Source organism: Nematolebias whitei, chromosome 3, assembly GCF_014905685.2.
Source record: "Nematolebias whitei isolate Nwh7 chromosome 3, NemWhi1, whole genome shotgun sequence".
NCBI classification, from domain to species: Eukaryota; Metazoa; Chordata; class Actinopteri; order Cyprinodontiformes; family Rivulidae; genus Nematolebias; species Nematolebias whitei.
In genome coordinates this window covers 39,910,524-39,923,471 of record NC_056500.1, presented here as the reverse complement: position 1 = coordinate 39,923,471, position 12,948 = coordinate 39,910,524, and the positions used below count along the sequence as shown (strand labels likewise).

The 12,948-nt window shown below is 44.4% G+C and overlaps 1 protein-coding gene across 1 annotated transcript in view; it reads right to left on the bottom strand.

Moving 5' to 3' along the window:
• Nucleotides 1-139: 139 nt before the first annotated feature.
• rfc1 (replication factor C (activator 1) 1) overlaps nt 140-12,948 on the bottom strand; it is a 45,839-nt gene continuing 33,030 nt past the window's right edge. Inside the window, exons 2-23 of the mRNA XM_037674338.1 lie at nt 12,432-12,575; nt 12,269-12,344; nt 9,632-9,751; nt 9,203-9,504; nt 9,041-9,115; nt 6,782-6,859; nt 6,380-6,706; nt 6,185-6,301; nt 5,896-6,075; nt 5,701-5,805; nt 4,560-4,962; nt 4,363-4,478; nt 4,160-4,274; nt 2,805-2,893; nt 2,427-2,564; nt 2,231-2,326; nt 1,909-2,162; nt 1,708-1,825; nt 1,299-1,444; nt 1,004-1,217; nt 629-808; nt 140-559 (exon numbers count right to left, since the gene is read on the bottom strand). Coding sequence (XP_037530266.1) covers nt 464-559; nt 629-808; nt 1,004-1,217; nt 1,299-1,444; nt 1,708-1,825; nt 1,909-2,162; nt 2,231-2,326; nt 2,427-2,564; nt 2,805-2,893; nt 4,160-4,274; nt 4,363-4,478; nt 4,560-4,962; nt 5,701-5,805; nt 5,896-6,075; nt 6,185-6,301; nt 6,380-6,706; nt 6,782-6,859; nt 9,041-9,115; nt 9,203-9,504; nt 9,632-9,751; nt 12,269-12,344; nt 12,432-12,575 — 3,489 coding nt within the window. The 3' untranslated portion in view covers nt 140-463. The remainder of the gene's footprint in view (nt 560-628; nt 809-1,003; nt 1,218-1,298; nt 1,445-1,707; nt 1,826-1,908; nt 2,163-2,230; nt 2,327-2,426; nt 2,565-2,804; nt 2,894-4,159; nt 4,275-4,362; nt 4,479-4,559; nt 4,963-5,700; nt 5,806-5,895; nt 6,076-6,184; nt 6,302-6,379; nt 6,707-6,781; nt 6,860-9,040; nt 9,116-9,202; nt 9,505-9,631; nt 9,752-12,268; nt 12,345-12,431; nt 12,576-12,948) is intronic.

Genomic DNA, 12,948 nt, shown 5'->3' with positions numbered 1-12,948 from the left:
TCTTTATATCTAAATGTAAAAATAAACTCCCCGATATCATTTTACACAAACGTTTGTTAAATTTTGACAGTGTCTGTCTTTCTTTGGCCTCTTAGAAATAAAAGACTAACATTAATGTGCAACATATTCCTCTATTGTGTAAAACATCAATTTACAAGAAAAAGATAACCGGCACAAACCGTAATACAAAAACAGTCTTCTCCATCATGGTCACATTATTTACATCCACGGTACGGGGACTGAAACTTTAGACCTTGGACATGATAGCAGGTGAAGAAGCAGCCAATATGCATCGTTTGTTCAGTAATGAGATGCAGAAGTTAAAAAGCAGGACGATCGTTGTGTTGGGACTTCAGTGATGAAGGTCAGATGAGTCCCTGCTGAGCTCAAAACCAGTTTCTTTAGTTTTTGTTAACAGGTCCATGTGAGGGCAGAGAGTCCTGGAGGCAGTTCAGGTCAGCAGTCATTTTTTAGCCTTGCCTTTCCCCTTTCCTTTACCTTTGCTGGAGTCTTCCTTCTTCTCCTTCTTTGACTCTTTGGTGGTTTTGGCCTTCTTCTGCTGCAGGGAAGAACCAGGTAAGTGAGCAATAACATTACAAAGCTGTTGTTTCAATCTGAATGTGCTTACTTTGATCATAGCATCAGTTTGGAGATCCTCCCCGTCGTCCTCAGACCCGTTTCCATCTGGGTCCACGTCCTCCCCTCCTAAGTCCCCACCAGCACCACGACGACCCTTCTTCACAACCTGCAGGGAGTACGGTGTCAGGTGAACCTCTCTGTTGTACGCTCGTGTGAACGCCGCCTTCACCTGAAAAGGACAAAAACAGAGAAGGTGTCAGATATTTAACAGAACAGTCACTTTCTATGAATTTATCATTTACAGCTCCTTGAACAGCTGTAAAAAGATCTAGAGTTCTAAGTGAACGCGTCCATACAGCAGGTGGGCGGTGTCAGCATCCCGAACAGTCCTCTGACACCAACAGAGTAAACTTCTCCTGCTCACCTTGGGGTCCAGTTTAGAGTAAGGATCCGGCTGTCCGCCCCAGCTGCTGACCTCCATGAGGCTGTCCACATCCTCCCTGACCAGCTGGTAGTCGTCCAGCAGCTGCACGGCCTGAGCGGCGCCCTCCGCTCCGTGCTTCTGTAGCGGCTGCAGCAGCATCAGTCGCAGGTAGTGCAGGTAGTCCAGGTTCACCGCCTGCCTGCTGCCCATTGTCCTGCAGGAAACGAGAGGAATCAAACGCATCAAGGACAAGTTGTAATCAACGAAAGTTGATAAATAATAATAAACAACTCACTTTAAGCTCATGTGAGAGGCCAGCTCCTGAACGATGCGGGCGTGTTTATTAGTGGAGGAGTTTTTGCCAAGCCAGCTTGGGAAGACCGGGAACTGGGCCATGTAGCCCCTCATGAGCTCCCCTGGTATTACGCTGGCATAGATGGCCTACAAACACACACTGTTATAAACACATGGCTGCGTGTTCGTGGTTCCTGCACAGATTTAAAGAAACCGTCTATCGAGCTGCGTTTTGTCTGTGAACATGTTTTCTGTGTCAGTAAAGTGCATGCTGGTGCAGTCATACATGAGGCTTCCACTCTTGCTGTAACACACTTGTAGTGCAGACCCTTCTACTCCAGCTCAACCTTGGTGTCCCTCTGCAGGCTGATAAGATGTCACGGGTGACGGCTCCCTCATGGTTACATTACCTGAGTGGGCAGCAGTGACCAGTTCTGTCTTGAGCGGATCTGCCTGTCCACCAGGTCGCCGTCACAGATGGAGTCGGCCGTCTTGCTGAGCAGCACCAGGTGGGACTTCACATCGCCGCTGCAGGTGGAGACAGCACGGGGGACAATTAAAAGGACGGTTTGACGGCAGGCGCTGCCAGCGAACCAGGAAGCTCGTCTCACCGAGCTGCAGCCGGACGCACGTGCACGTAGTTCTCTTGGACGAACAGCGGTGCCAGCGAGTAGTCGTGGAAAAAGAGGTCCGACTTGTCAATGAGGCTCATGTGGGCGTTTCCTTCGCCCGAGGCAAACACCTTCCTGCAGACGTCGAACGGCCCCAGCTTCATGTCCTTGCGGGCGCTGGCTGCGTCCGACTTGCACTGGTCGTACGTCATCACCTTGTCCTTGGCGGACCACATGCTCAGGTTGTGGATCACCTGCAGACAGGAGCCACGTAAGAAAACACCCCCACCTGTTGTAAAACACAACACTTCAAACTCTTTACCTGTCGCACGTCCTGATTGGAGGCCAAGATTATTTCATTGAGCGCCGGAGGTGGGATTTTAATCCCCTCCTTGTAAGCAATGGACATCATGGCTCCCTAAAAATAAAATAGTCACAGATTTGTGTCTTTTCGTCCATTAGGTTTTACTCTGCATGTTCCAACCTAAATGTTGCTGTCAGGTGAGGAGGACACGTACCTTGATCTGCTCCACCCGCGGCCTCTGGAAGCGCAGATCGAAGCAGTAGTTGGCCAACGATCTGATCTTGGGGTGGTTGCGATCGTTACACATGCAGATGATGGGAATCTTGGTGGTTTTGATCAACGCGATAAGTTCCTAAGAGACACAAAGTTACTGGTCAGTAAAAAACTCAAATCATCTGTAGGCGTGCCTTTATGACTCATTCTGACAACACGGTCGTATTTGGAGGATTTATAAAACTAAACCACCATAATAAAACCGTTTCCTCCTCTTGAACGTTCATATTCTGAGTGTGAAAGTTCAGAATCGTGACCAGGCAGCATCTCAAATGATATGAACTGTGAGAAACTGTCAGACAGAATGAAACACGTTTACCTGAACTCCTCCTCGGTCCTCATTTCCAGCCATCCCGTCAACCTCATCCATGATCATGACGTGTTTACTGCTGACGGTCTGAGACGTACCTGACACACACACATATTATATATATGTATATATATATATATATTATATATATATATATATAAACACACTTCCAACTCCAGACACAACATAAACACGTTTACTGAACAATAACTGAGGTGACGAGTTAATGTGGAAAATAAAAATATATTTCGTCTTTGACAAGTGACCTTTGACTCCGAATAAGAACAAATGTATTTTTACTTTTGTGTAAGAAGTAAAACCACAGCACAAACTATATATCTGGTAAGAAAAATAAATTAAAGAACAAGTAAAAGACGACTCAGTATTCGGTCGAATGCCAGCAGTAAGTCAGACCCCTTCAGGGTGGGAGTTGGACTCCACCAGAGCTGCCCATTGTCACAGATTCTGTTCATAACTTTTATGGACAGAATTTCTCGGTGCAGCCAGCTGGCGGAGGGTTTCCGGTTCGGTGGCCTCAGGATTCCATCTCTGCTCTTTGCAGATGATGTGGTCCTGTTGACGTCATTGTGTCGTGATCTTCAGCTCTCACTGGAGCGGTTCACAGCAGAGTGTGAAGCGGCTGGGATGAGAATCAGCACCTCCAAATCTGAGGCCATGGTCCTCAACTGGAAAAGGGTGGATTTCTTCCTTCAGGTCGAGGGTGAGGTTCTGCCTCAAGTGGAGTTCAAGTATCTCTGGGTTTTGTTCATGAGTGAGGGAAGAATGGAGCGTGAGATTGACAGACTGATTGGTGCAGCATCTGCAGTATTGTGGACGCTGTACCGGTCCTTTGTGGTGAAGAGAGAACTGAGCTGTAAGGCAAACCGATCAGGCTACGTTGAAACCTTCACCTATGGTCACGAGCTCTGGGTAGTGACTGAAAGAACAATATCGTGGATACAGGCGGTTGAAATGAGTTTCCTCCGCAGGGTAAAGACTCTCCCTTAGAGGTAGGGTGAGAAGTTCAGTTGTCCAGGAGAGACTCGGAGTAGAACCGCTGCTCCTCCACATCAAGAGGAGTCAGTTGAGGTGGTTTGGGCATCTGCTAAAGATGCCCCCAGGACGCCTCTCTAGGGAGGTGCTTCAGGCATGTCTGACTGGGAGGACAACTCGGGGAAGATCCATGACACACTGGAGAGACTGTATTTCTCAGTTGGCCTGGGAACGCCTTGGAATCCTCCCAGAAGAGCTGGAAGAGGTGGATGTGGAAAGAGATGTCTGGACCTCCTGCTCAAGCTGCTGCCCCCGAGAGCTGACTTCTGAACAACAAGCAGAAGAAAATGGATGGATAAAAGAATCACCACCTTTGTAGAAATCCTCAATACTGGTGTTGTTCAGCGACTCTGCAACGACTTCCTTCAGACTGTTCTTGCTGCGAGTGCAGCTGGCGTTCATCTCCACGTAGCTGAAGCCCAGCTCCTTCAAACCAAACGGTAAAATAAATAAAGTGAGGGCGACCGAACACACAGACAACACAACACACTGTCCACTGTGTTTTCATACTGACCTCACAGACTAGAGCAGCTGTGGTGGTCTTCCCTATTCCTGGAGGTCCAGAGAGCAGAGCAGCTTTAAATCCTGACCCGTCATCTTTGCCACCTCCAAATTTACCAAACCTGGCTGCTGCACAGAAAAGTAAACCATAAACACAATGTCTTTGGCATAAAACTGCACTTGAAGAGATTAAAGTCAGGCTCCTGCTACCTGCCGGCTTGGTGCTGTTCTGGTTTTTGCTCCAGTTCTGCAGCCAGCGGAGCAGCTTGTTGGCACAGCTCTGCTCCCCCTGCTGGCCGATCACGGCCTTCAGAGACCGAGGACGGTACTTGTCCACCCAAAGAAGACTCTCCCCCGCCGGCGATGGAGGCACGGTTTCTGGAGCTGGGGAGGGAGGAAGGCCCAGCTCCCTCCGAGCAGTCTGACCCGAGCCCCTCCCAGGTGGGGTGCTGCCATCACCAGTCCCGGAACTGTGACCCTGCGGCTGTCCGGTCTTCGAAGGGCTTGGGGTGTGGGGGGACCTGGAGTTACCCTTGGAGGGGGAGATCTTCTGCGCTTTGGGGGTATTCTTTGAGGTGTGGCTGCGGGGAGTCCTGGTCTCTGAAGCGTTGCTCTAATCCAAACAAAAGAGATTAAAATGAAAAAGCTAATCTCAACATAAAAACTGAGCAGGACCAACAGAAACTATTCATTTGATAATGACCTGTTTTACAGTGTGGTTTACAAGTGATTTTATTTTTTTTACAGGGCGGTTTACAAGTGATTTTATTTTTTTACAGCGCGGTTTACAAGTGATTTTATTTTTTTACAGCGCGGTTCACAAGTCATTTTATTTTTTTACAGGTTTATGAGTGTTTTTTATTTTGTACAAGTTTATGAGTGTTTTTTTTTTTATTACAGGTCTATGAGTGTTTTTAAATTTTTTTTTTTTTACAGGTTTGAGTGTTTTTAAGGAATATGAAAGGTAAACTCATATTTTCAAGATAAATAAATTAAACATGGGGGCAAAGGAAGTAAATGAAAGAAAACAATTTACACTTTGTTTTCTGTATCTTAAGATTCTGAAATACAAATAGAGTTTAAACTTCAGGTTTTAGAGCACTTTGCTAAATTAATCCTTAGTGGTTTGAATAAATGAAAATTTGCAGATTTTTTACGCTGTTGGTGACATTAAATGATTTAAAGCTCCATCATCTAATTACCGGTGCAGTATTTGTACATGAAGTGTAATTCTAATTTAATTGTGCAGGTTAAACTGATTTTACTGCTTTTATAAAGCCCAGTTTAAGCCAAACTGGAAACTAAGCCCATCTTAGAGTCGACCGGATGTGTTCAATATTTGAGTACTGACCTCCGCCTCCGCAGCAACCTCGTACTTTGACTTTTTTCCCGGTTTGGTTCTGATCAGGTCCAACAAACCGTCTTCATCAAGGATTTTGGTGCCCAAACTCTCCGCCTGAGGAAAGAATGAAAACCAACTGTTTCATGCGCGTTTGTTTTTTTCTCCATGTGAATGAACAGAATCTGTACTTTAAAGGCGAGTCACCTTCTCCAGCTTCGACGCTCCACCGTCTCTGCCCTGAACCAGGTAGGTGGTCTTCTTGCTGATATTGCCCGTCACTTTGCCTCCGTAGCGCTCAATCAGAGATTTGGCGTCGTCTCTCTCCATCGACTCAAGCACTCCCGTCAACACAAACGTGCAGCCCTCCAAACAGTTCTCCGCTCCCTGAAAACGCAGAGCGTTTGATGAAAACTCACCTCCAGGGTCACCTACGTGTAGAAACATTCGGCTTGGACGCAAACAGAAAGTAGCTCCTGCAGCTGATGGACCGTACCTTCGGGATTTCTTTGGAGCCCAGAGCTCGTGGTCCTTCTCTGTTGAGGAAGTTTCTGTAGGCTGAAGAGTGCAGCTTCTTCTTCTCTGCATCGTCAGGACTGATGCTCGTCGTAATCTGATCATTGGGCAGAAAAAAACAACCATCATTTAAAGTTGTAAGATTAAGTTCAGTGCAAATGAAAAGTCGTCTCACCTCAGGTTTCTTGGGCGAGACTTTAGGTGTGAACTTCAAGTCTGAAACTGGTGACGTAAGTGGTTCCTTTTTGGGAGAAACTTTGTTTTTCGTGGGTGTTTTGTTTCTTGGTCCTTCATCCTTCACCTCGTCCTTCTTCTTCATCATAGCCAGTTTGGAGCTGGTTCTGATGGGGCTCTTCTTGGGCGGTGATGGACTCACCCTGACCTCTGACCGGCTTCCTCTGGTCTTCATGGGGCTGCTTGTGCCGCCGACACCTGCAGCAGCTGTGCCGCTCTTCTCGGGGGTTGTGCTTGGACCTGGTTTATCTACCGAGACTTTACGAGCCTGGGGGGAGGAAACGTTTAAATATACAGTTTCACAAAAAAAGTGAGTGTGCCTTTTGGTTCCTACACCTTTTACCTTCTTGGCCTGTGGCTCTGCGTCCAGCATGGCCAGAGTTCTGGAGAACTCCTCATCCTCGTGGATCTGTTTTTCCAGCTGAGAGAAAGCAAAGTGGAATTTTAATTTTTTTTTAAGATCAGACGAGCAGACTGAACTATTTACCATCAAAGTGTTTCATTAAAAGATTCAGATGTTTAAGTATTAATGTGTGCTTAACGTTTGGTCCTAATCTTTTGGTTTCCATACAAACTCAAACACACTGGCTGCACACCATTTATCAACCGGCTGACATTGGCGAGCCAGCTGGGTGGAGTTTAGGCTCCATTTTCAGCAGCTCGTCAGCAGGGTTACCTTTGATGTGTCTGAGATACAGTTGTTTTGATCATCAAGGTCCAAATGTGCTGAAAAATATCAATAAATCTGACTGTGATGAATTCCAGTCTGTGAACCAGAAGGAGTTTCTGTTTTTATGTCTCTATTGCACATTTAAGTTTTCAGCTGTTATCAAGAAAGTAAGATCGTTCCGATGAGTTGTCAGTTTTAAGACATCTGCAAACACTTTACCCTCCATCAAAGAGAGAAACTCCTCCCTCATCATTGCTACCTGGGTCATACCCTGGCTAAGTGAAAAGGAGCGGACCTACTTTTGTGACGTTTACTAATAAATAAATTGCTCAGCTCATTTGATGGTTTAGATACTTCAGATGAAAATAAAGGATCAGGAAAAAGCAAATTATGAGTTCAAGTTATTATCTAAAGTAGTCCCTCGATTATCGCATGGGGTCCGTATCCTGAAGACCCGCCATAAGTGAAAAACCGCGAAGTAGGAATAGTAGTACAAGTAGTAATTAGTGTATATATATATATATATATATATATTAAGGTGTTTTAAAGCCTTTCCACACTCTTGCAATATTCTAAACAATGCTTCTAAACTCTAAATGAGCACATTATGTCATGATTTCAGCTCCCTGCCTCTTCTGCTCTTTGTCACCTGCAAGCGCTCTTGGCCACGCCCACTTCTCCGCTCTGCACGCTGAACATCTGATCAGCTGCAGCAGGAAATTTATCCTGCAGCAGTAAGGGCTGCACAAATGTGCAGCAGGTGCTAAATGATTTAAAATAATTTATTTTAAATAAAAATGTCATGCCGATCGTGCGGCTCATCCATCAATCAGCCAACTGTGTGACATGTCCAATCTTATTTTGAAAAACTGCGATAGAGCGAGTCTGCGATAAACGAAGCGCGACGTAGCGAGGGACTATTGTACGCTGTGCGTTCATAATGAGGGAGGAGGTGAAGATTGTTGGAGGTCAGGTGGTTGAAAAGACTGAACGATCGCGTGTGAGCAGCTGAAGGGTTGATCATATTTTAGTAAAAACAAAGTTCAGAAAACAAACACCAGACCATATTTTCTTCTTCCTTTTCCCTAAAGGTGATAAAATACAGCATAATGAAAGTGGTCGGTGTCAGACTGAACAGCTGATTCTATGACGTCGTAAACAGTTTAAAGATAAAGATGCAGGACTCCTGGATTTGTGAATATATCCTGAGGAACGATGAACATTTCAGACGCTTCTTGTCCCTCAGTTCCACTGAGTGAAGGAAAAAAGTTTCACTGTCTAATAACGAGGCTGTCAACCACGAGTTTCAGCTTCAATTACACGAGAAAACAAGAAGAACCTAAAAAACCAAACCCCTCGTCGCTGAGAGATTTGAACAGTGAGTGTTTGTAGTTTTTGAGGGGAGTGTTTTTCTGCACTGGAATTAAACTGGACGTGAATGTAAACAATGTTTTTGATGCGAGATATTCAAGTGTGCACGAGTTACAGTGCGCACAAGAATGAGGTAGGTTTATTTTCTTATCCGAGGCAGCGCAGAGTCATGGATCCTGACGAGTGGAGGGAGAAATTTATTCACCACCAGCTGCAATGGAGGAGCCAGGGGGTGGCCAATGGTGGCCTCGGCCCCCATAGATTAATCAGCTGCCACCGTCATTCGAGGCAACTATACTTTTAAGCAATATAAAAACTAGAAAGCATAGTTTCCTCAAATGACATGATTGGCTAGTTAACATATGGCACCCATATTGGATTTTTTTTTTCCAAAAGGAACCTGTCTTATGCCTAGATGCAGCCACACACTAAAATGGAAGTCGGCACCTCACATATTTTTAAAGTTTTGCTCATAACGTGCATGGATAAACAGAATGAGGGTATGTCCTGTTTCCCCTGTTCACTCTGCGACGTGGGGCAACAAGCAGCAGCTGTTGTTACCTCCAGCTCCTCTTCCGCCTGCAGCTGCCGAGCCATTTCTTCATCACTTATCAGGTCGTCCGAGTCTTGAGTTGGCTGAGGAACAGTTTTTACAAAGTTGGTTTGTTTAACAGTAAAGAAAGAGTTAGAAAAGAGGTGGGAGGAGCAGAGAGAAGAACTCACCGCCTTCCGTTTGGTGCTGGCTACCAGCTTCTTGTCTGAGCGGTGAATCATCCCCACGCCAAAGTAGTCGAGCACGGAGGTGGGTGTTTGTTTGGGCGGAGGAGGGGGAGCCAACTTAGGGGTCTTAGGCGCAGGAGGACTCTTCAGCCCGGCTTTGGCCTGACTGGAGGAGGGCTTAAAGGGAGACTTCACCTGATCTTTGCTTCCCGAGCGAGAGCCTTCTGGATCTGGCTTTGTGGTCTTGGCAGCGCCGTTCTGTTTGGAGACTTTCTTCAAGGACAGGAAGTTGTCACCGTCTGAGTCTACGAGCAGAAAGAAAAGACACTTTCTAATCCTAACAAAGAACACTGAGAGCAGCTGAAAGAAACATGTTCACATACAGTGGCTGAAACAGTAAAAATGTAGATCTGGACTAAGATGGAGAGTCACCTGTTTCAGAAACGTACTGCACAGGATCCTTTTTAGGAAGTCCTGCTTTGCTGGTGGTCCCTTTCTGCTTGGAGGATTTCTTTGACTTCATCACGGGCTCCTCTTCTTCCTCTTCTGAGTCTGAACCGAAATATATACAAAGACCGGAAATGAGCGATTTCACATAAAAATCTGCTTTCTAATAATAAATGTATTCTACTGTTTAAACCAGGCTATTTAAAGGCCCCAGCAGCTGATTTTACAGCATTTGAAAAGAAGTCTTAAACAAGAAAGGTTTATTTTATGACTTCATTAAGACGTGACTCCTTTCCTCTGAGCACGACAGAAGAAAACTAGATGTAAAAAGGCACGTTTCCATCACCGAATGTATCCTGTGAGCTGCAGTAACAACAATAAATGCTATAATTCTTCAAGCCAAGAGAGAAGTTGGTTTCCCGCGGCTGCAGAAAGAAAAGAAGGGTTAGCCTCGAAACAGGACGCAGCTTCAATACGTCTGCATGAGAAACTGCAGAGGTCACACTGTGGGGGTGTCAAGTTTTCAAAGAAGAGTGGAAGGAGAAATCACGGCCTTTAGTCACATCAGCGAGAGTCTGCATCAGCTCTAAATGTTGAACAGCTCAAAGCTCAGCCTCCGGACAAATGATCGTTAATTCAGTCGCATCTCGTGTGTGAAGATTCAAGCGACTGTCTGAAGGTAGACGGGGCTGGGTTACTGCGTACATTAGCTCTCGGGGCATCCATAGCCTTTATCTCAATATTTTTGATGTTAAAGTGTCTCGATGCTTTAAGGTTCAGCTCATTCAACGTTTGTTCTGGCCTTTTATTTTGTTGAGGCCAAACAAATAAATTAAAAAGATCAACCTTTCAATCGGTCAAACAGAATAGAGTCGATCAGGTTTAAATTACGATCGTTTATAAAACTACAGTGCACATTAAGGTTCACAAGAAAACAACTGCAGGCAAACAGTGGCATTTATTAGTGATGGGTCTGACGACGCTGAAACCTCGGTGCATGCGCCGAGCAAACAAGGCGAAGCCCGTGTCGGAGCGCGCATCTCTTTAAGGAAAACCACATGACCGATACGGTTACTGTATCGTTTGGTTGTGAACGTGCCAAATTGTATTTATGAGGGAGAAAATGTATCGACACGTTTGTGGGTTTTGTTGGATGGAGATAGTTTGTGTTCTTTGCTTTGCATTGATTTTTGTCTCGTCATTGATTACCATGGATCAACCAAGGAAGAGAAAGTTTGTGGGATCATTTTAATCTTATCACGGAAAAGAAGGTAAATTATTCAGTTCTTGTTTCCACTATTGATAAATTTTCTTTTGAGTTATTCTAATTTCTTTCTGAAGGGTATTTGAATTAATTTACATGGATTAACTTTTACTTCTGTTGTAGGTGAAATGTAGGATTTGCTCCCAGGTGCTGTCTTATCGAGGTACAGATGCATCGCCGAGGTGAACACACCAAGATCACAGGATTTACTACAACACTGGAAAACGAAAATATTAAATTACCCTACGTTATACAAACTTGCAATGAAATTTCTATGTTCACCGTCATCATCAGTGTGCCCTGTGAAATGGTGCTCTTAAAAGCAGGAGAAATGGTTTGTAAACGATGCAATCGCCTCAACCCAAAGATGTTACAGCAGCTGAGGTTTCTAAATAAAAACGTGTAAATGAACCTTGTTCAGTCTGTTTCCAGTCTTTGTTGAATTTGCCTGCAATGATCTATGCTGGTGAAGATTCTCAGTCATCCAGGACATGGTAAATCCAAAAACATTCAAGTCAAAAACAACTGGACTTTATTTGTAACAGAAGCCGTTTCGCTCCTCATCCGCAGAGAAAACTCCTCGGATGAGGAGCGAAACGTCTTCTGTTACAAATAAAGTCCAGTTGTTTTTGCCTTGAACCATTTGGATTTACCTGCAATGACTTTTTAAATCCAGCAGATGTCGCCATTAAGTGATACAGCAACACAGTTTCAACACGGTGTCGACACAGTTTGGGAAATGTGCCATACACCCAGTGAGGCCTCACCTGCCCATCACTAACATTTACTTTGTTTAAAAGTTGCAAACTATTTAAAAATATAAGCTTATTGCTTCTGATCTTTATCATATCTAGGAATCAGATTTGAAATCTGAATATAAAGTATGACGTGCTCTGCAGCTAAAAGGACTCGGGAGCAACAAATCATGCATAATATCTGTAAATGGTAAATGGACTGTACTTATATATATATATATATATATATATATATATCATCTTTCTATCTGATCAAGATACTCAAAGCTCTTTACACTACGATCTGTGTCCTCATTTACCCATTCATACAGCGCTCTACTAGATCTCTACAAAGAATAATCAGTGATTTATCACATTCATGCACTGATGGGACACATCGGAGACAATGAGGGGTTCAGTGTCTTGCCCAGGGACACTTCAGCATGTGACTGCTGGTGGAATCAAACCCCCAACTCTTCAATTAGAGGACGACTGCTCTAACCACTCAGCCACCCCTCATCTGTGATGTGAGGAAAAAATAAATAAATTCAAGACGAAATTGCTGTCCCAGATTGGTGGAGTAGTTTAAAGACAATGAAAGATGTTATTTCTTATCTGTCTCACCTGATTCTATCACCGCACGCTTCTTACGTTTTCTCTCACTGGTCTTGCGTTTCTCTTCCGTTTTGGAGATTTTAACCTGAAAAAACACAAACAATAAGAGGAACAGATGCTTTTGTTTGTTTTTAATATTGATAATCATTTTAAAAAGTCAGCATCTCCTTGCCTTTGTGCTCTTTTTCTTCTCTGCATCTTCATCTGAAGACAGAGAACTCTTTTTCTTCTTGTGCTTTGGTTTGGTGTTTTCACTTGGAGCTGGTTTCTGCACCGCAGGCTTACCCGATACCGGTCCAAAGAACCGCCTGATGTCCTGAGCACACAACAAACAGCTGTTTATATTGCATTGTGCTAATTAAATCAAACCTGCAGGATTATTGTAAGAGCGCAGCGGTGAATTTATTTAACAAAAGGTCAGATACAAAAAGGCATTTAACCCATAATGCAATCTGTGTTGATGTGAATTCAGAAGTTGACAAGCTGCTGCTAATTTAGCTGCTGTTAATGTAGCTGCTGTTAATGTAGCTGCTGTTAATTTAGCTGCTGTTAATTTAGCTGCTGTTAATGTAGCTGCTGTTAATTTAGCTGCTGTTAATGTAGCTGCTGCTAATGTAGCTGCTGTTAATTTAGCTGCTGTTAATGTAGCTGCTGCTAATTTAGCTGCTGTTAATGTAGCTGCTGTTAAT